Raw genomic sequence first — 24,080 nt, 5'->3', positions numbered from 1 at the left:
TTCATGAAACAAACTTAATCGCCTTAACATATTTACCTAATGTACATACACTGTGTCTTTTTGTGATATGTTTACAATGTTTCATCTGCTCTCTGTATTGCAAGCTTGGAGGAGCAACTGCATTCATTTTAATGACGAGTCTTGATTTTGGCTTTGTGGACTAATTTGGAGTTTGCAATTGCTTTCCATTATGAACGATGAAATTTATGTGTGGAGAAGCAATTGTAATACAGTTGGCTACGCTAAATGGAACTTTATAGGTGCAATTGCATTACGGTCAGCTGTGCTGTGCATGTGTGCTGCAACACTGAATGACATTGAATGTGTTTGGCAAAGTCAACACCTTCCTCAAAAATAAGGAAAGTTATCATGTTTATATTTCAAGTGGAATAGTAGCACCTCAATTTACAAGCTTATTTTGGTTCTGTGATGGAGTTCTTAACTTAAACACTTGCATCTTAAATCAACTTCTCCCATTAAAATACATTAAAAACAATTTAACTGGTCCTTGCTCCCCCCCCAAAAAAAATAAACTACACTTTAACGTGCCTTTAAAAAAGAAAACCTAACTTTTAGACAATAAATATTTTATAAAAACAATACAATAGTATGTACTACTAACAACTAGCAAATTAATTGTATGAAGTAATATCATAATGTACAGAGGAGAGTAGACTTCTACAGTGTCTGTATGTTTTTGAGGATTTCATTTTTTAATTCAATGAATATCATTCATTCACTTTTTCACTCTCACTTTCTTTCTTTCAATAGTTGGAAAACAATGTTTTGTCAACTTTTTACCTGAAAGCTAATGCTAGCAAGTAAGACAGGGTTTTGGGTGGATCTTACAGAATTCAGTGTGGTGTTTGCAACGCCAACTAAAGGCGAGGGTGTTTGTTACACAAATGTTTGCTTGCAACTTAAAGCATCACAATTAGCCAAGAAATAGCTCTTATCTCAAAACACTCTTAAGTTGAGGCACCACTTTTCATAAGCCAAATGTGATTCTAATACAGTTGGAATACCAAAAACAAGCCAGCTCTACAGGTACCAGAGAATGCAAAATCTATATGTATCTCGACTTACTCTAGCTGGTCGTAGTTCACACACATGAGGGGAACCTCAGTACTGCAGCGTTGGTGGAACTTGTAGCCACACGTCTGACAGCGGAACCCCTGGAAAAGCAGCTTTCTGCAGAAGTCGCAGAAGGCCAGGGTGAAGAAGGTCTTCCTCACCTGTCAGACACGTGGGAAAAAGTGAAACAAAAAGTTTACTTCATGAGCACCAGCAAGGGAATGGACAGCGTATGTGACAGATTTGTGTGAATATGGTTGCATAAGTCCCCGTGAAACTTGGCAGAGTTGCTTTATGAAATCTTTCAATGAAAATACATTTACTTTAATGCATGTAAATTAAAAAAAAATGTTTTGTTCATTGACTCACATACAGCTTGTCGGAGACGTCTCTTAGCAGGTCTTAATTTAATGACATTATTTTCCCATATGCAGTAACTCAAAAACTCACTCTTAACTCAGCAAGCCTTTTATTGTTTACTCTCAAGGGACAATAGTATAGACTGGTATATAACTTAAAGCAGTCAGTATAAATCTCATATCAGTTTAAATGTACTGTCCGGTGAAAATAACTTGACACACAGCCATTTTTGTCTGATGTTAATGGAGTGATCAATGGAGTTTTAAAACAAAATTAAAAAAGGAAAACGTCAAAGACAAAGCCAGACTAAAAAGGTGTAGACAACAAAAACGTCCTCCACATAACATTTAGCTTTTATCCTGCGCAAAGGAACTCACAACATGTCGTAAGATTAGACAGTTTCATTTCCCTGACAGACTGATATTCATACAGCTCATATTTTGCTGCTATTTCATAAAAAAACTAACAATGAATATATTGTAGTCTAACGCTATAAATCTCATTCTTCATTTTGGATGAGTGGTACTCACAAAGTTGTGCGTGGTGAGAGGCACATTCTCCAACACTTCAACATGCAACTCCTCCCCTGTCAGCCAGGAGATGTCCGTATCCCAACCAATAGGTTTCTTCTCCCTGATATCGGTAGAAAGAGTTATGAAACATGAGAAAAAGAAAGTCTGCAATCTCATGTCTGCTGTTCATACCACCTACTGTAAACAAAAGGGACAAGTTAATTTGAAATATTAGAAAAACGCAGAAATATACCTTACGAACTTAATTTTAAAAAAACAAACATCAAACCATCAAACATCCATCCATCCATTTTCTACCGCTTATTCCCTTTTTGGGGTCGCGGGGGGCGCTGGCGCCTATCTCAGCTACAATCAGGCGGAAGGCGGGGTACACCCTGGACAAGTCGCCACCTCATCGCACATATTGGACTTGAAATACTGATACTAAAAAAAAATTCACACCAATGAGAGTGAAACCTGCTTATGTCAATACCCTTAGAATAATTGGCTAGCTGGCTGACATCGACATAAGCAGTTGTTGACATAAGCAACATCGGAAATAGCCATTGCTTGTACATTTGTTTGTGACTCTGGCCAGAGACATAATGAAAATGGGCGATAAAGTACTTTTGAACACACAGGTTATTGATAGTGTTTTCCTCTATTTGTACATTTTCTGTTTTGTTTTAATATGATATGGTACTCTTTTACCGAAGGGAGCTGATGTGCTAATATTGTTTGTCTTGAATAGGGATGTAACGATTAGAATTTTATCAGTAACAATATTGATATTCCTTACTGATATTTAATCATGTCTAAAAGGAGAAAGTCGTGGCTTCCACTTCAAAGTGACACTAAACTCTTTAGCATTGCCTTGCACATTGTGCAAGACTTCGGAGGACTTTAATAAAAGTTCCAAACTTTTGGGTGGTGAACGGGTTTGTTTAATTTGATGTGTTGAGTTTGCTCGAGCGTGGGGTGAGAATATTTATTGTTTGGGATTAATTCATGGATATTAAAGGGGAACTGCACTTTTCATTCACAATATATGAGATGTATATAGATATAATCAAAGTAGTATTAATCTAATGAAGATTGCCCAACCATTTTGAGAGATAATGAGGAAGCCAGACACGTCATCGCGTGACATAGAGGTAGGAACCACAGCTTTCTTCCCCACCAACAACATTGCTAATCATACACTATGATCAAACACTTATATTATTGATCCTGAATATAGGGAGGATGAGCTAAAAGTTTTAGAAGCTCTGCTAAACAGATTCAGCTTTAGTAAAACACTAAGCATCATGTAGCAAAAAACTACAAACATAATAAAATGATAGCTCACTGTACGATGTCTGCTCTTACTGGGATGACGACTGATAGGATGTACTTATCTTCCCGTTTAGATGAATAATTCATCATGATTCACACAAAAGGTTAACAAAAAAAGTCTCCCTGCAGACATTGTCTTTGGTTGTGTGTGTTTGTTTCCACCTACGGGTATAAGTTGAATGTCACAGATGAACAACTTCAAGATTCATGGCTAAATCTTCCTAATATCCAGGTGAAAAGCATGACTTATAATCTAGTATAACTTTGACAAGCCGAGACACGATGATGCAGGAGCAGCAGGACATCAGAGCTAGCTCACAGTAAAGAAGCGGAGAGCTACTGAGCTGTCTGCTATCAATCCGCTGCGTTAGCGCATATAATAACAACATTGCTAATATTTGGTTAACATTCAGGTCACAATGTGTATATAAAGTATTATTGGTGGGTTTTGGATGGTTATTTAGAGGGTGTCGGCACAATAGAGAGAGCCCCCACTGTCTACATTGTTATCGGACTTTTGATGTATTTATTCATTTACGACATAAAGTGCATGAAAAAAAGAAACCATGTGTTCATGTCTTGTATAGGGATTGTGAATGATAGACAACAAATATTTCTCTTTTTTTTGCGTAATTCCAGTGTGACTGATCTGATACTATGGTCAGAGTGCAGAAGTGTTACTCCATCGAAATCAATCTACAGAAATTACCGAAGACTTTCAGAGCGGAATATTCAAAATGGCTAACTGATTTTGTGGCATTTTGTGATGTTTAGACAGTATTTTCACATACTTTGCGGATTGTAAATACAATTGGATATGGTTTAATGGATACAATGAAACATAAGTATATAAAATCAACTTGTTTTTCCACTATACTGGTATTTTAAAGGCCTACTGAAACCCACTACTACCAACCACGCATATATCAATGATGAAATCTTAACATTGCAACACATGCCAATACGGCCGGTTTAGTTTACTAAATTAAAATTTTAAATTTCCCAAGGAATTTCCTGTTGAAAACGTTGCGGAATGATGACGCGTATGATGACGCGTGTTTTTGACGTTATTGGATGGAGGGGATATATTAGCCCAGCACCACTTACGGCAAAAAAGTTGTCTCTTTTCATCGCGCAATTACACAGTATTTTGGACATCTATGTTTCTGAATCTTTTGCAATTTGTTCAATTAATAATGGAGACGTCAAAAAAGAATGCTGTTGTTGGAAAGCGATGGATTGCAGCTGCCTTTAGAACCGAAACACAGCCGGTGTTTCTTTGTTTGTTGTGAAGCTTTAACACAGAGCGGTCAAGCGAACATGTTTCTCTACGTCAACCAGCAAGTTTTTGGATGGGAAATTGTGATATTAAGTCGGCTCTTACCGGAGACTTGATTGGATTACGCGACCTCATCCTGCAGCTCAAAAAGGCAGCCGTGATTTTGGCTCCTCGGCTTCTCTCAGAGACACTGGTGTTCACCGGAGCCATGCGACTTTCAGGTATGACTTTATAATCTCACTAAAATACTATTAACACAATAAGCAGATAAGGGATTTTCCAGAATCATCTTAGTAAATGTGTCTAATTACATCTGGAACTCTCCAAACGCCGCCGCTTGGAGCCGTCGCCTTTTCTTTTTTTTTTAAGTGCTTCACTCTAACTTTCCTCATCCACGAATCTTTCATCCTCGCTCAAATTAATGGGGAAATCATCGCTTTCTTGGTCCGAATTGCTCTTACTGCTGGTGGCTCACTATATAAACAATGTGAGGATGTGAGGAGCCTTCACACCGGTGACGTCACCCGCACACCGTTTGCTACCTTCGGTACAGGCAAGGCTTTTTTATTAGCGACCAAAAGTTGCGAACTTTATCGTCGATGTTCTCTACTAAATTATTTCAGCAAAAATATGGCAATATCGCGAAATGATCAAGTATGACACATAGAATGGACATGCTAGCCCCGTTTAAATAAGAAAATCTCATTTCAGTAGGCCTTAAAGTGAATAGGTGCGCTGTCTACAGTAGTGTCATAATAATCATGGGGTAAGATCCATGAAAAATACAGATAGCTGTATCATTTGTACATAATCTTAACGGTCCTACTGTACCAATCCATTAGGAGAACGGTACCAAAGAATACCTACCCTCAGTATACATCTCTGTCTTGGCTACAGTGACAACAAAGCTTTTGTACATGTGCAAATATTTCCTCCTGTGGCTAAAATGTAATATATATATATATATATATATATATATATATATATATATATAAAACATGGCCGTATTATGTTAGCTAATAATTTTAGAACCCAGGTTAACACTTGCATGCTTTCATTTTGAAGCTTACTTTGCACTGAGCTGGAAGTTACTGTGTGCACTTATTTTTTAATGCTGTGTAACTACACAGCAGTTATGAGGATGTTGCTGTTGTCACACTGCTTAGTGATAATTATCAAGTTAACAAGACTATGACACTTTGACATAGAAATTACTAGGGATGTAAATCTCTTTGGGATGGACAATTCAATTCACATCGCGATATATGGGTTCTGATGCGATTCAAAAGTTATTTAATAAAACAGAACGATTCAAAGCGACTTGATTTAGTGTATGAACGATTCGATTTTATGGTTAACATTTGTTGATGGACACATTATTTTTTTACACCTCAAAATAACATGAGTACACTCCTCCTTTTGTTAGAGGATAAATATTTAGAACCCTGTAACCAAGCACTACTCGGATGAGAGGCCAAATGTCTTCTAAGACAACTGATCAGTTGATCCTTGGGATGTCACAATATTGACAGACAGCAGCGCACGGAGATGTTCCATGGTGTTGACGTTATGTATCTTGTTGGCCGACCGTTGTTTTAATGATAAACCATCTAATTGCTATTTACGCGCAACACCCGTTTAAACGTCTATTGTTGTCTCCAGTTACGTAAATAACCTAACAAGTGCGTGACTCTTTTTCACGGACAACCCTGGCTCGTGTTGTTTTAAAGACAAAAACCGTCACCTAATTTTTAATTCGGCGCAATAACCGGCTTGTGTGTCTACACTCAATTAACCTTAAAAATTCATAGCTGAAACTTGATTGAGGGGGCCGCCGTAGCCGAACAGGCCACTTCTTGAACCGGATATCTGGTCACATGGGTTTATCGTAAACAACCCTACAAAAAGTGCCCCTTACGGTCTTTGTTTTGAAAAAAGCGGTCAAAGTAAGCAGGCACTTTTCAGCAATAAGAGCCCAAGACTTGAGGTTTTCGATATAAGCAGGACCGACTCAAACACGTCACACAGTATTTATTTCCAAAACAATTTCCATGTCACTACCACATATATATTTTTATATTTGTCATTTTCAGTGTCTACATCTGCTAACTCTCCAGCTCGCTGTCAATTGGCAAATCACAGGCAAGCATGTGTCTCCAAGGCAACAGCCTATATTACTGTTACAACAACTGTACTGCCAATCATTTGTATGGCTCTAATCTTTACTTTTTGATCTTTTTTTCCCAGGTAAAATGAATTTCTGAGTAATATATTTACTTACCCGTCCTGTATCCTGTAGACACCACAGCATTCTGGGATGAGTCCTCGCATCATTAGAGCTTTCTTTAGTGAGTCTCGCACGGTCATCCCACACCGGGCCGGTACCTGAACACAGTATGGAAGAATATTTTCTTACATACTGTCTATTCAAACATGATTCTAAATGTAACTGACGGTGGGAGTGACCAAGTTTCTAGTTTCAAGTTATTTTAAAATTAGAGTGTATTTCATATTACAGACATTTTACTCCATTTATTCTCAAATTGTGATAAGTGGGTTTCATTTAGTGGTCCTCAGAAAACTAAATCCAGCCGAGGTAGGCTCCAGCCCACCGGTGTCCCTAATGATGACAAGCGGTACAGAAAATAGATGGATGAAAACTCTATACTGGATCTCATGAAAGGGAAAGAGGGTCACCTAGATACCCTTATTCCCCTGATGCCTCACTCTGATCAAATTCTCGAAGACAAAATTTACTATTAAAAAGGAAAAGCTTCACTTTATTATAGACAATACAGTGAAACCCGGAGCAAAGTCTGTGTCATTAGTCCGCCGTGATTATCAAGTCAAACGACATTAGTGCGCATGCGCCTGACTTCACGTTGCCTAAAATTCAATTAATGAATGATGTTTTTTAGGTAATTAGGAAATTAGACTGTGTTACTAACCGTCTGGAATTTTTGCGCAATTTATCATTATAACGTTTACTGTTACATCCCACGTCCATTAACAAGTAAAATGTCATTTTTTAGGGCATTACGGCAAATGACGAGGGCAGTCGCGGCTTTTTCGAGGATAAATTCAAGCCCTGTGTGTGCACTTTGAACAACCCTGGTATAAAGCATGTTGTGTGTATGAGGTAACACATACCACTGTTCTTTGTTTATTAGGCAGGAAGACCCGAACGATGGGCTTCTGTGGCGATCGAGGGTTGGCCCGACTGGCATCTGTGGGCGTTTGCAGTACTGCCAACGTGTTGGGCGCCGTGGGAAACGCCTGAGCACCCTCCGCCACCACATACCCTCCCATTTTGACTTCCAGGAGCGGTGGCACAGGTGTTGGAGAGCAGGAGAGTTCTGTGCCATTGCCCATGGCTTCTAGCAGCTGCTGCTCCCTCTGTTGCAGGGCGTCCAGCTTACTAGTGTATTCCTCATAGGCCTACGTGGGGATCGGCGAACACACACACGCACACGCACAATGAAAGGACATCGTTGGGCTCTATCAATGCACATGTAGCAAAAGGAAACTAAATCTCACCTCCAAATATATAGAGGGAGGATTGTGCTCGCCTCCAAACTTGTTTAGAAGAGCCTCCAAATGTTCTTGGGTCAACTTTATCATCTGTTTGATATTCCAGATCTGTGAAAAAAGAAGACAGTAATTGGAAAGATACGGTTATACATTATTTGAGTTGATGCTCATAGAAGCATGTGCTTTTGCAGATAAATAGAGAGATTGTCTATAATTTCGGAAATTATATCATATAAACTTAAACTGAAAAAAGATGATGGCTTTCCACTCCAATTTTTAGGTAGCAATAGTGTGCCCTCCGTAGGGATGACGTCCGTTAAGAAATGATTGATGTTAATGCCATTATCAAATCCTCTTATCGAACCGATTCCTTATCGAATCTCTTATCGAATCCAGATAGGTTGTTGAGTGTGCACCTTGTGTGTGCACTGAGTTCCAAAAGCCGTAGATATTATGTGACTGCTGTTTACATGAAGGAAAGGCAGACCTGACTCAAGACGGCATGCAGACGTTAAAGGGTGAAGGTTTCAGGTGAGATAGAACGCTAAAGGCACGCCCCCAGTGAGCATATAGTGCTGCTATGTGCGTTGTAAATAAATAAAAAACTTGCCGAAAAACACACCACCAACATGGACGAGGTACCGCTCACTTTCGACATCCTGGTGAAGCACACTGTGGAGAAGAAGGGGACCAGCACGGTAGCGAATCAATACGCACAACGGGGCAAGAGAAGTCGGCTTTTACTTTTTCCGAGGAGCCCCTCTGTAATGAGACTGACTTTGAAAATGACGAGAGGGAATCTGGCGTGTTTGATGGCGAACTTGCCCAGCTGTGCATTTCGGACACAGTAGATGAGGACTTTGATGGATTTGTGGATAAGGATTGATCAAAAAAATAATGTAAGTACATTGATAAATACTTCAATAAAGTACAACCGAACTCAGCTTTGCTCCTGCTGCCTTTTCAAAACATCTTCATGCATGCTAGCGTAAGCCAGCATATCTTTAACCATGCCTGCGCCAAAAAATAAGCTACGCCTTATTTATGCGTAAATACAGAAATAGCACCCGTAACATACACGGCCCCTTTTAATACGGTGCGCCCTACGGTCACGGAAATACGGTATAGTGGCTTCGATAACGGGAACCGGTTCTCAAAAAGGGATTTGAATCCATGGAATCGGTTCTTTTCTTATTGCGCATCGGGCCACCAAGATGCAGACATCAATCAAATGAAGGATTCCTGTTTTTCTCCAGACATTATATAAGTAGGGGTAGCCATACAATATACTGTCGGATAAACTATGTTTACAATTCCTATATTGTGATCATAATTACACAATGTCTTACATTTTATTTTGTGGAGTTATTTGGAGTGTTTCTATTGCTTTATATAGAAAAAGTCTGTGCAATGCAACTGTGGAGGGGCGAGCAAATTACAGTCGCCTACGCAATAGGTTTAAACTAGTGTTGTTCATTCAGGGTTTTATGCTGCCAATTCTGATACCGATTATCCTTGAGTGAGTTCAGCCAACATTAATCACATGTATTAACTGTAAGAATACCAATATAAATGACAAACCGCGGTAAACCTCATGACGGTTAGTATAACCGTTTCAAATTTAAGTTATCGTAAGACTGTGATTGATAACCATATATCGATACATTGATATGAAACTATGGGCTTCACGGTGGCAGAGGGGTTAGTGTGTCTGCCTCACAATACGAAGGTCCTGCAGTCCTGGGTTCAAATCCAGGCTCAGGATCTTTCTGTGTGGAGTTTGCATGTTCTCCCCGTGAATGCGTGGGTTCCCTCCGGGTACTCCGGCTTCCTCCCACTTCCAAAGACATGCACCTGGGGATAGGTTGATTGGCAACACTAAATTGGCCCTAGTGTGTGAATGTGAGTGTGAATGTTGTCTGTTTATCTGTTGGCCCTGCGATGAGGTGGCGACTTGTCCAGGGTGTACCCCGCCTTCCACCCGATTGTAGCTGAGATAGGCGCCAGCGCCCCCCGCAACCCCAAAAGGGAATAAGCGGTAGAAAATGGATGGATAGATGGATGATATGAAACTGCTCATTTTCTATAGAAGTAAGCTAGTGTGCTAATCACTAGCTATCTTAAATGCTAATATAAATACAAGACACATTAAAGTACTTCCCCATACCAAAAGTTAAATCTCAATATAAAGTTGTAACAACACATTGCTGTCCAAGGTATTTAAATGTGCAAACTGATCCTACTGGCTGTGCTCCCTTATGACAGTGAGATGTAAAGAGCCATACGCGGACCAAGGGGCAAACCTTCTGTTACCCAAACACAGGCAGTTTTTCCCCGGGCCTTGGGATGTCAAACCAACAGCTGAGTAGCACAACCAACATTTTAAAGCACACACAGAGATGTATAAAGCTACTGAATGCTGCTATTTACATCTTTTGGGACGTTGCAGATAAAATTTGAAAAACATAAATTTTTTCCGGACTTAATTCTTAAGCTTGGAACCCTGCAAGTAATCTATGTTTTTTTGTTTTTTTGCTAACGGCAATAATGTTTTGTATACAACAAACTATCATAGTAGTAACACAGACACGGAGACTAAAAAGATGAGTTATTAATTGTGCAAAGGCATCATCTTTTGGGCGGGTTCACTCACTGCTGGTTGAAAGTCTACAGTATTTGCTTTTGTTTCATGACTCGAACCAGAAGTATAAGTGTCATTCCGTCTACTCGTCGTCCACAGTGTTGCCACTCGTGTGGTTTCTTCACTACTCACTCCAAGCAATGTTTGGAAGTTTTACACTATTACCAAAACAATTCATACTTATAGTCGTGTTTTATGCATATTTGCTATTGTAATGTAATTAAGCTAGCGTCGTTTGCATTAGCTAATATGCTAACACGTTAACAAGTATCTATGTTAGGACTTTTAACTTAGTATGTCAATCTTTTTGTATTGTTTTAGTTTCGTAAATCCCTTCGTAAATTTAAAAAAACATCAACGTGGCGTTACTGGGTCAGTTTTGTTTAATCAGCCAGTTTACTACCGTGTCTCGGGCACCGTTTGGAAACCATTAAGGAATGTTAATTAACCGTTTTTTAAATATCTTTGTGTAAATATGCGGTGCAGCGGATATATAGAAAAATACTGTTTCTTCTAAAATGTAGTGGGTGAAGCTTATATACCGGTGCATTCTATAGTCCAAAAAATACAGTGCATATGCACTAGATCACTTTAGTCTTTCATAAATGTAACTATTTTTTTTTTTATTGCAAACTGCAGGTGAAATATCCAACATTCTGGTTTCAGGGCAAGTGAATGAAACACATTATGTTTCCCTTGAGGGACTATTATTGATTAGTAATAAAATCTGACATTCATTCATGAGAACACTATGACATCATCCACAACTGACCGGCATCCATTAGAGAATGATGGGACATCATTCAGGCTCATCCAGTTTCAAGCCAGCCTTTCGACTCAATGAAACTACAGAATATCCCAGGACCAGAAGTTAATGTGAGGGAAACAACTTCAAATGCTTAGTTGTATGACTGCCAAACTTCACTCCATTCTCTTTTTATCTGTGTGTTGCAGGAAAGGTATTAATATATTTGCAACACTTTGCCTTTTAGTACAAGCTTTGTTATCTTCTCTGTTTTGATTTCCACAGCTATTTAGAATTAGTTAAATTAATTGAATAAAAAAAAACAAAGTGATCTGCTGGTTTCCAACAAGCGCCTCCAGTACTTGGACAAACACTGTAGCAACTACACCACCATACAAACACAAATGTAATGGTGTGAGTGGTAATACGAGAGAAAGAAAGATGCGAATCTGGTAACAAATGGAAGAATAATTGATTCCCAAGAAAAACAGCATGGGGTCCATCGTCTGGCGGTGGTTTGGCTTCAAGCTGGAAGCTGTTGAACAGACAACCGTAATATGTCAAGTATGCGGCAAAAGCGTTACTTCAAGAAGTAGCAACACTACTAATTTGCATCATCATTTGAAAAGTCACCCGCTAGAGAATAAAGATTGCTTGAAACTCCGCATGTCAACATATCCGGCCGGTGCCACACCAACAAAATACCCATGCAACCAGCACTGACCCAATTGAGCCTGGCGTCTTCTATTTCCACATCAACACGGTACGAAAAATATACTCAAAAACAGGAGATAACAGCCGCAGTAACCTACCACATAGCAAAGGACTTACACAATTTGATTTCCTATTATGCAGCTAATTTTTATTTTACATTTTTTGAAATATTTGGTGTGACATCATGCACAAAAGTGCGTACATATACACTTTTGTGAAACTTTTGAAATTACATGAAGGTTTGTGCCACTGCTTAATAACTGTTTAATAAATACAGTTTTCGTAAATTGACTTAGTTGTAATTTTCCCTCTCTGCATGAAAATTTTAAATGAGCATATACTAATGCAGTATGAACCAGAATGTTTTAATGTAGACACATTGAATCATCATACTGGTGGGATTATGTGCATCAAGTGTTAATTGAAGGCTAAGGCAAAATATCAATATAATTATAGTGTATCGTGACATGGCCTAAAAATATTGATATATTAATAAAAGGCCATATGGCCCAGCCCTACATCAAATATTCACTATTTACTTTATTACATGCTGTAAAATGGTCAATGAAACTCCATTTGCGTAATTATTAGCCTCAATGCAAGTGAATCAAATGCTCATGTTAACATGCTAATGCTACATCTGATGTGTTTGTGTTGTCACTGTGAGATAAACATGTATTATTTATATATTGTTATTTACAGCTAAAATGGACGCAAAGGAATTGCCTGACCTTCATGGATTCATCATTTACTTTGGGGACAACTTTCGAATTGTTAGACACTGAGGACAAAAGACTGACTTTTTTGAACAATTAGGTACACCCTATTTTTTAAATTCTATTGTTTTGTATATTATTGTTTTCTATTTAATTTACGTACACTTTAGTAAAATAACTCTGACCTAATAGTGTGTTTATTTACATAGTATCAGTGTAGAAGTAACTAAACCATTTCTTCATACATCATCAGCCGGATTTGTATAAACTACCCTGAACTGTGAAAGGCAGTGGAAACATAAACCACACACTTCTACAGGAACCTATAGTTAACTTAAAGTTCCTGAACTTTTGGTGGAAAAAGGGCCTATCTGACATTTTTATTTTGTATTTCACTGTGACAGCCTTGCTAAAACTGACTGTTTGTGTCGCATGCACATGCACACTAATAGAATGACATTGATAAAGACTTTCCATTTGAGGAGATTGCACAGGACTGTGTTTCACCCTTATAAGGGCCGGATGATGAACTATTACTATTACTCAACGGGGTGTTGAAAAGAAGGATGTTTCCTGGTATTGTCTGCTGCTCATGCCATCGCAACCTTCATAAAAATTGGTCAGTGGCTTGAAATACTGGCTATGAATATTTACTTTTTCAAAATGTGAAACAATGAAACGTAGGGGGCCTCCTCATAATGTAGTTGACTATAGGTCCTTGTAGAAGTGTGTGGTTTATGTTTCCACCGCCTTTCACAGTTCAGGGTAGTTTATACAAATCAGGCTGATGATGTATGGAGAAATGGTTTGGTATATTTTTACACTGATATTATGTTAATAAACAGACACTATTAGGTCAAAACACATTTGTTTGTTGCAGAAGAAGTTTAGCCTTTCATCCGAGTAGGCTTAATCAGTTCATGCTCATTGACTTAATTTGGTCAGATATAGTCTAATGCAGGGGTCACCAAACTTTTCAAAACCGAGAGGTACTTCTTGGGTACTGATTAATGCGAAGGGCTACCAGTTTGATACACACTTAAATAAATTGCCAGAAATAGGCAATTTGCTCAATTTACCTTTAATAAATAAATCTATATATATATAAAAAAATGGGTATTTCTGTCTGCCATTCTGTCTTACTTTTTTTCCTTTTACGGAAGGTTTTTTGTAGAGAATAAATGATGAGAAAAACACTTAATTGAACGATTTAAAAGAGGACAAAACACAAAAAAAATTAAAATTAAATTTTGAAACATAGTTTATCTTCAATTTCGACTCTTTAAAATTTAAAATTCAACCGAAAAAAATGAAGAGAAAAACTAACTGATTCGAATCTTTTTGAAAAAAATTTAAAAAATAATTTATGGAACATTATTAGTAATTTTTCCTGATTAAGATTAATTTTAGAATTTTGATGACATGTTTTAATTAGGTTAAAATCCAATCTGCACTTTGTTAGAATACATAACAAATTGGACCAAGCTATATTTCTAACAAAGACAAATCATTATTTCTTCTAGATTTTCCAGAACATTTTTTAAATAAATTCAAACGACTTTGAAATAAGATTTAAATTTGATTCTAGAAATTTCCTAGATTTCCCAGAATATTTTTTAAAAATCTTAATCATAATAAGTTTGAAGAAATATTTCACAAATATTCTTCGTCGAAAAAACATAAGCTAAAATGAAGAAATAAATTAAAATGTATTTATTATTTTTTACAAAAAAAAAAATACTTGAACATTGATTTAAATTGTCAGGAAAGAAGAGGAAGAAGTTTAAAAGGTAAAAATCCTAAAATCATTTTTAAGGATGTATTTTTCTCTCTAAAATTGTCTTTCTGAAAGTTATTAGAAGCAAAGTAAAAAAATAAATGCATTTATTTAAACAAGTGAAGACCAAATCTTTAAAATATTTTCTTGGATTTTCAAATTCTGTTTGGGTTTTGTCTCTCTTAGAATTAAAAATGTCTAGCAAAGCGAGACCAGCTTGCTAGTAAATAAATAACATTTAAAAAATAAAGGCAGCTCACTGGTAAGTGCTGCTATTTGAGCTATTTTTAGAACAGGCCAGCGGGCTACTCATCTGGTCCTTACGGGCTACCTGGTGCCCGCGGGCACCGCGTTGGTGACCCCTGGTCTAGTGGATGATGCCAATACCTCAGTGGGCTTCATCAGTTCGTGCTCATAGACTTGGATTGGTCAGATCTAGTCTTGCACTTAGTTTGGTCAGATCTAGCTAGAGGGTGATGCCAATACCTCAGTAGGCTTCATCAGTTCGTGCTCATAGACTTAGATTGGTCAGATCTAGTCTTGCACTTAGTTTGGTCAGATCTAGTGTAGCGGCTGGTGCTAAAACCCCAAATATTTATATTCATTAAACAATGCAGGTAATGGTAAACCATTTCTTACTCTTCTAAATCCCACCAAAACAATCCACTAAACTCAATTTAACATGGCATGACTGCATTATAACCACGTTATAGAGACATTGTTATTGCTGTATTTAACACAATGGAACTGCATTTCTGGCGTAATGACACAGGGCCTAATGCCAGTAGCGGGAAAGTTACTGGAGCTGCTGCGGTTAAATCACCTTTAAGTTTAAAAAAGTTAATGTTAGGTTACAAATCATATCTCGCACATTTAAAGAAATTCTACATGCTATGCTAAAAATTCGGACCGACATAAGTAGTGCATCCTGGCTGTAGACTTACGACCAACAGCATCCCTAGGAAGACCAGTTGTTGTCCAGAACCAGATGCAATTCTATATGGATTTGGATTTAAAGTCAAGCACTTACATATTTTAAGCGGTGATATGGTGCTCGGCGTGGCGAAGTTGGTATAGTGGCTGTGCCAGTAATCTGAGGGTTACTGGTTCAATCCCCACCTTCTACCATCTAAGTCACATCCATTGTGTCCTTGGGCAAGACACTTCACCCTTGCTCCTGATGGGTCCTGGTGAGCGCCTTGCATGGCAGCTCCCGCCGTCAGTGTGTGAATGGGTGAATGTGGAAATACTGTCAAATAGCTTTGGGCTCCTTAAAAAGGGGTAGAAAAGCGCTATACAAGTACAACCCATTTACCATTATTTCCTAGACTTTATAGCACTGGTTCATTAGATCAACAAATCCATGGACAAACACTGAATGTGGGTTAAGTCATCTGCTGTGATTCTATGCTCGAAAGAACAGAGAAGTGAAGCTAGTGACACACCAGAGGTGCCATATTTGGAGAAAGAGATAGACACGTTGTAAAAAAAAATACAAGTGAGACATACAGAGAAAGGGATAAACAACACAAATAGAGGACAGAGAGACAATATATTATAAATACAGACCATTGTCTACGAGGAGAAAAGTAGATGGAACTTTCACCCACAGTGCACATACTTAGATTCATTCTTCCCAAAGCACCAAACCAGTGCAAGGGTTTCTTACAAAGATGACCACATACGTTGTGACAGCTCAACATGAAGGACGGACAACAACCATGAACTCTAAGAACACGCAACTGTGTCTACCCATCACAAACAGTTGTCAAGAGTTCCAAGACGGATCACACTTTTGACCTTAATAATGATAGCTGCGCATGTTACATCCTGTCAGACTGCTCTTAACAAAAAACATAAGAGAGCGGGCGCTTACGTGGACTGTAAAAGTGACAATGTGAAACGCCACAATGAGACAAAGCACACAAACTTGCACACTAATATCTAAACTAACTGCACAGGAAATTTTAAGTATCAGAGCCCAATATAAACTACCGTATTTCCTTTAATTGCCGCACAGCATATAGCATGCGCCTGCCTTGAATATTGCCGGGTCAAACTCGCTTCCCAAAATAATTAGCGCATGCTTAGTATTACTGCCTGGTCAAACTTGTGACGTCACGAGTTACACTTCCCCTGTCATCATTTTCAAAATGGAGGAGGCTGATTTCAATACAGGTAATTTGAAATCGCATAAAGGGAAGAAGATTAAGAGCTATTCAGTAGGATTTAAGGTCCAAGCTTACGTCACACCCAAATTTTTACTGCATACCTTTGGTAAGTGCCGGTGTGAGAAGAGGTTTTAAAATAATTAGCGCATGCTTACTTTTACCGCATGCCTTTGGTAAGCGCAGGAGTGAGAAGAGGTTTTAAATGAATTAGCGCCCCGGCGGCAATTCAAGGAAATACGGTATCCCCAGAATCCTGACCCATTCAATTACTGCAAATAGCTGCAAATAAATGTTTCCTGATAGTTTATTATACTTTGTTAGTATTTATTTTTACAATTTTATTTTGAAAAAGTGTTTTTATTTTACAAAAAAATTTAAACAATACTTTGAGACAATAAATGGGCAAAATATTTCTGAATTCATAATTGCTTAAACCAGTTTGGATTGTCAGTTGTTGATTACATATTAATAACACGCCTAATCATAATCTGATTTAAACTATAGCAGGCATTCACTTCAGGAAATTGTTTCTGACCGGGCGTATTTAAATTTTACTTAAATACCCCTGCGCTAATCCCTAAATATAGGCCCTTTTCTCAGGGCCTTCAATCGATCACAACTGGACTGTTTGGTTTGTTTTAGGAGTAGGGTTGCAAAATTCCGGGAATATTCAAAGTTAAAAACTTTCCATGGGAATTAAAAATGTAAGTTAAAGTACCAATGATTGTCACACACATACTAGGTGTGGCGAAATTATTCTCTGCATTTGACGCATCACCCTTGATCACCCCTGGGAGGTGAGGGGAGCAGTGGGCAGCATCCTTGCCCAGGTATACCCTCCTGGTAGTGGAAGATAAATATTTGGTGTTTTCGCACCAGGCGCTTGACGAGATCTGACCAACCTAAGTCTAATATTAGACCTGACCAATATAAGTCTATGAGCATGAACTGATTGAGCCTACTTGGATGAGAAGCAAAAAGTATTTTAAGACAAACTAAACAATTCAGTTCAGATCGATTTAATGCCCTGAGATTACAATGACATGGATGAATGAGAACATCCATAGACTACATGCCCATTCCTACCACAGGGACTTTTACAGGAACTTTTCATATTACCTGGGTGAATAAAGTTCCCCATGTGTACTGTACAACTTTCTGACTGTTGGACATTGCGGACAAAAGCCTGATTTTTTACAAACAATTCTGTATACTTTATTTTATAAATCATGTAATTTGTATATTATTGCTTCATATTTAATTTACTTGTTTTTTAGTAAAGTAACTCAAACCTCATATTGTCTGTTTACTTGCATTGTATCAGTGTAAAAATATACTAAACCACTCCTCCATTAATCATCGGCATGATTTGTATAAACTACCCTAAACTGTGAAATGTAGTGGAAACACAAATGACACACTTTTACAGGAACTTTTAGTTCCAGGAACTAGGGGTTCCTGAACTTTTGGTGGAAAATGGCTTCATGTCCCTCACATTTTGAATTGAGTTTCACACATTAAATAAACAATTACAAGCATATAATATACAGTACTGTACTTACAAAAATAGCAATTACACAATATTAAAGCATCTACTCAGTGGCCTAGTGTTTAGAGTGTCCGCCCTGAGATCGGTAGGTTGTGAGTTCAAACCCCGGCCGAGTCATACCAAAGACTATAAAAATGGAACCCGTTACCTCCCTGCTTGGCACTCAGCATCAAGTGTTGGAATAGGGGGTTAAATCACCGAAAATGATTCCCAGGCGCCTTCTGCTCCCCTCACCTCCCAGGGGGTGATCAAGGGGATGGGTCAAATGCAGAAGACAAATTTCACCACACCTAGAGTGTGTGTGACAATCATTGGTACTTTAACTTTAACTTAACTTATCTTTCTGCTGGAAAATGTTGAGTGATTTAACTTGAGACTTGTGTGTGCATGCATTGACAGTTAAGCAATCGAGGTTACACTGTATATGCTAAGCTACCTAAACAAAAGATCATCATCTTAGCTTTTGCGCTAGAATTGACCAGTTAGTGTAATATTTAATAATATATCTCATTAACAATAGGGACAAGCGGTAGAAAATGGATGGATGGATGGAAGAAGAAAAAATACCAAGCGGCGGGCCACAAACAGGCCCCATAGTCGCACTTTAGAAAGCCCCAGCTCAATAAATGGTGTATATGTATGCACTGTGCAGTATGTGGTGTACAGTGGGGCAAAAAAGTATTTAGTCAGCCACCGATTGTGCAAGGTCTCCCACTTAAAATAATGACAGAGGTCTGTAATTTTCATCATAGGTACACTTCAACTGTAAGAGACAGAATGTGAAAAAAATCCAACAATTCACATTGTAGCAATTTAAAAAAATTGTTTTGTAAATGATGGTGGAAAATACGTATTTGGTCAACCATTCAAAGCTCTCACTGATGGAAGGAGGTTCTGGCTCAAAATCTCACGATACATGGCCCCATTCATTCTTTCCTTAACACGGATCAATCGTCCTGTCCACTTAGCAGAAAAACAGCCCAAAGCATGATGTTTCCACCCCCATGATTCACAGTAGGTGTGGTGTTCTTGGGATTCAACTCAGTATTCTTCTTCCTCCAAACACGACGAGTTGAGTTTATACCAAAATGGATACATGGATGATACAGCAGAGGTTTGGGAGAATGTCATGTGGTCAGATGAAACCAAAATAGAACTTTTTGGAATAAACTCAACTTGTTGTGTTTGGAGGAAGAAGAATACTGAGTTGAATCCCAAGAACACCACACCTACTGTGAAGCATGGGGGTGGAAACATCATTCTTTGGGGCTGTTTTTCTGCTAAGGGAAGAGGACGATTGATCCGTGTTAAGGAAAGAATGAATGGGGCCATGTATCGTGAGATTTTGAGCCAAAACCTCCTTCCATCAGTGAGAGCTTTGAATGGTTGACCAAATACTTATGTTCCAGCATAATTTACAAATAAATTATTTAAAATTCCTACAATGTGAGTTCCTGGATTTTTTTTCACATTATGTCTCTCACAGTTGAAGTGTACCTATGATGAAAATTACAGACATCTGTCCTCCTTTTAAGTGGGAGAACTTGCACAATCGGTGGCTGACTAAATACTTTTTGCCCCACTGTATATGTATGCACTGAGCAATATGTGGTGTATGTGTATGCACTGTGCAGTATGTGGCGTATATGTATGCACTGTGCAGTATGTGGTGTATATGTACACTATGCACTGTGCAGTATGTGGTGTATACTGTATGCACTGAGAAGTATGTGGTTTATATGTATGCACAGCACAGTATGTGGTGTATATGTATGCACAGTACAGTATGTGGTGTATACTGTATGTACTGTGCAGTATGTGGTGTATATGTACAGTATGCACAGTACAATATGTGGAGTATACCGTACGTAGGCACAGTACAGTAAAGGTGTATATGTATGTACAGTGCATAGATAAAAGTACCATGTGCAGCTGCATTGCACTGCACGACTTGAGTTAGCTTCCACTTCCCTAGATCACCATCACTCATAGGTGCACAAACAAACGCGCACGCACGCACACACTGGGTGGTTCGGTGCGTCTGGATGCACCAGGATTGGGGGGACGCAGTTAATTGCGTGTCTTTGTTGTGTCAACAGCGGCGTGCGTTGTGCGGTGGTGGCGCACCAGGCTGCAGCTGCAGTGAGCCAAGCCGAAAAGGAGTCAAGCAGGCCCCAAGTAAACACCGACCCCACCGGATAAAACCTCCCCCGTCAAGCCACCGCAACCCCCCACTTAACACAAGGCGATGTCGGTTTGTTTTCGCCGAGCCTCTGTACCGCCTCCATCCGTGAAAGAGCCGGTGTTTCCGGAACATCTCCATCCAATTCCCCCCGCTTGGAGCACCGTGTGTCCGCTCTCCTCTTTCCCCGTCGCGCCGCTGTCCGGTTAAGCGCCTACCTCCTCATCCTGCGGACCTCCAGGGATCTCCACCGGGCAAGAGGGGTCCAGTGCAGTGCCCAGCTCCCCCAGGGCCGGCTCCATGCCCGGCTGCCGCTCCGAGGTGTCTCCGTTAAAGACGGGCGGTGGGGACTCGGCGCTGCTCAACGCCGCCATTTTGAAGTGTGAGAAAGTGAGTGGAAAATAATAAGGAAACAGGACAGACAGTAGGGGGCGACAAAGACACCACTTACTATTTGTACCGGATCTCTATATTACATTATATTGTATACAAATGTATAATACAATTGACAACCCATATTTTCTTGTCTTTTCTATATTTCACTGCTGTAATATAGTTACATAGGTCATTACTATTGGGTGGGCGATACTCCAAAATGTAGTACTACCAAATCGATACCAAAGTTGATAAACTGGAATTAGTTATGCTGATATTGCTTTGTCAGTAGTACAATGAATTAGTACTTGACTACAATACTAAATTAATAGGACTATTCAAGGAATGACTATTTTAACCTGAAATTAAGTAGGGTTAGATCAATCAATCAATAAATAAATTATTTTTTTATATAGCCCTAAATCACTAGCGTCTCAAAGGGCTGCACAAACCACAACACAAACCACAACGACATCCTCGGTAGGCCCACATAAGGGCAAGGAAAACTCCCACCCAGTGGGATGTCGGTGACAATGATGACTATGAGAAACCTTGGAGAGGACCACATATGTGAGCAAACACCCCCCCCCCACCCCCCCACCCCCCCCTCTAGGGGAACCGAAAGCAATGGATGTCGAGCGGGTCTAACATGATACTGTGAAAGTTCAATCCATAGTGGATTCAACACAACCGTGAGAGTCCAGTCCAAAGTGGATCCAACACAGTAGAGATAGTCCCGTCCATAGTGGAGCCAACAGGAAACCATCCCAAGCAGAGGCAGATCAGCAGCGCAGGGATGTCCCAGCCGATACACAGGCGAGCGGTCAATCCTGGGTCCCGACTCTGGACAGCCAGTACTTCATCCATGGCCATCGGACCGGACCCCCTCCACAAGGGAGGGGGGGACAGAGGAGAAAAATAAAAGAAACGGCGGATCAACTGGTCTAAAAAGGGGGTCTATTTAAAGGCTAGAGTATACAAATGAGTTTTAAGGTGACACTTAAATGCTTCTACTGAGGTAGCATCTTGAACTGTTACCGGGAGGGCATTCCAGAGTACTGGAGTCCGAACGGAAAACGCTCTATAGCCCGCATACTTTTTTTGGGCTTTAGGAATCACTAATAAGCCGGAGTCTTTTGGACGCAGATTTCTTGCCGGGACATATGGTACAATACAATCGGCAAGATAGGATGGAGCTAGACCGTGTAGTATTTTATACGTAAGTAATAAAACCTTAAAATCACATCTTAAGTGCACAGGAAGCCAATGCAGGTGAGCCAGTATAGGCGTAATATCATCAAACGTTCTTGTTCTTGTCAAAAGTCTAGCAGCCGCATTTTGTACCAACTGTAATCTTTTAATGTTAGACATGGGAAACCCCGAAAATAATACGTTACAGTAATCGAGGCAAGACGTAACAAACGCATGGATAATGATCTCAGCGTTGTTAGTGGACAAAATGGAGCAAATTTTAGCGATATTATGTACATGAAAGAAGGCCGTTTTAGTAACGCTTTTAATGTGTGACTCAAAGGAGAGAGTTGGGTCGAAGATAATACCCAGATTCTTTACCGAGTCGCCTTGTTCAATTGTTTGGTTGTCAAATGTTAAAGTTGTATTATTAAATAGAGGTCGGTGTCTAGCAGGACCGATAATCAGCATTTCTGTTTTTTTGGAGATACTTCAATTTATTTTAATCTGCACCACCACCCCCTGCGAGCCCATAAATGACAAGCGGTAAAAAATGAATGGGTGGGTGGATGGATAGTTTCCATACGTAGAGTTACTATATTTTAGAGCAGGGGTGCCAAAGTCAAGGACCGCGGGCCAAATCCGGTCCGCGAATGAATTTTCTATAATCCCCGGGATGATATTTGATTAGTATTAGAAGACGCCCGCAGGCCACAGCCGCCTGCTGCTGTTTTGCATGCACCAATACTACACCCGTGTTGGCGCTAGGAATTTTCAAAATGGGGTTCCAGGGACCCATAAAGTCATAAACATGGGGTCCCACAGTCAATTTTTGCGGTCCCACTTTTTTGTAACCGTTTTGAAAAGAAATGATAAATGTATGCATTATCCTGTTGTATCTCACATTCTATATTGTATTTTGGAAAAAGGACATAAACTATACTTAATTCATTGAAAATAATAATACAAAAGAAAACCCATTTTTATGTATATGTAAATGTCTTTAGTTATAAACATTCATTCACTTTTTTCCATCCTTCACGGATCGAAACTTTACTACTGCCGGTATTTTTTTTAAATATTTGTATTGTGATGTTTTCAGAATGACCAAAGACATGCACCTGGGGATAGGTGGATTGGCAACACTAAATTTGCCCTTGCGCATGAATGTGAGTGTTGTCTATCTGTGTTGGTCCTGTGATGCGGTGGCGACTTGTCCAGGGTGTACCCCACCTTCCTCCCAAATGCAGCTGAGATAGGCTGCAGCACCCCCCACGACCCTGAAAATGGATGGATGGACATACCTGTGTTGTTCGTCTTGGTGGTAGTAGCAAATTCCAGTGACATGCCTTTACGCCAGGGATAGATGACTATGGAGTTTTTTGTATTTGTTTTAATAAAACTAAGACCAGTGGAAATGTGCAGCCCGTCTGCGTCTTCAATCTAACCGGCGAGATGTCATGAGTTCAACCAGGAGTCCGTATCCTGTATTTTTCCACATCACTGATTACTACTCACAGCAGACTTCATGAGGGCCAACAGACATAATAAAACATCACTTACTGTACAATGTATTCTGTCATTAGGTATCCGACTGACATGATGTTCATATATTCCTGTTCAGATGAAGAAGTAATAATCTCCACGAAGAAAAGGGGGGTGCAACCAAGCGTCTTTTTGTATTGTTCTCGCCATTTTGGGTTTAAATCGGATGCCAAAGTTGACCAAATTGTTGGATTACTTCTTCATCCTTCTACTATCCAGGGGAGAGGCATGCAACGAGGCAAGGGAAACGGGGAAGCAGCTCACAAATTGTTCGTGTCAACATTGGCACACAGGTGTCGCTATTAATAGTTTGTCTGCCTTAGCGCTTAAAATAACAATACCACTTATACTTGGTTAATATTGAAGTCATGAATTGTAAATGT

General features: G+C 39.3%; 1 protein-coding gene across 3 annotated transcripts in view; it reads right to left on the bottom strand.

The window, feature by feature from the left end:
• Positions 1 to 20,990, bottom strand: part of braf (B-Raf proto-oncogene, serine/threonine kinase) — a 51,090-nt gene extending 30,100 nt beyond the window's left edge. For 2 of the 3 annotated variants that reach the window (XM_061913247.1, XM_061913250.1), the window contains exons 1-6: positions 20,805 to 20,990; positions 8,098 to 8,199; positions 7,711 to 7,998; positions 6,842 to 6,945; positions 1,965 to 2,067; positions 1,087 to 1,235 (exon numbers count right to left, since the gene is read on the bottom strand). In XM_061913247.1, the coding sequence (XP_061769231.1) occupies positions 1,087 to 1,235; positions 1,965 to 2,067; positions 6,842 to 6,945; positions 7,711 to 7,998; positions 8,098 to 8,199; positions 20,805 to 20,960 (902 nt within the window). In that variant the 5' untranslated portion in view covers positions 20,961 to 20,990. The remainder of the gene's footprint in view (positions 1 to 1,086; positions 1,236 to 1,964; positions 2,068 to 6,841; positions 6,946 to 7,710; positions 7,999 to 8,097; positions 8,200 to 20,804) is intronic. The other variant, XM_061913249.1, reaches the window with a different exon arrangement.
• Between the last annotated feature and the right edge of the window lie 3,090 nt (positions 20,991 to 24,080).

The sequence above is a fragment of the Nerophis ophidion genome, linkage group LG10 (assembly GCF_033978795.1).
Source record: "Nerophis ophidion isolate RoL-2023_Sa linkage group LG10, RoL_Noph_v1.0, whole genome shotgun sequence".
Taxonomy (NCBI): domain Eukaryota; kingdom Metazoa; phylum Chordata; class Actinopteri; order Syngnathiformes; family Syngnathidae; genus Nerophis; species Nerophis ophidion.
This window is presented reverse-complemented; position numbering and strand designations above follow the sequence as displayed.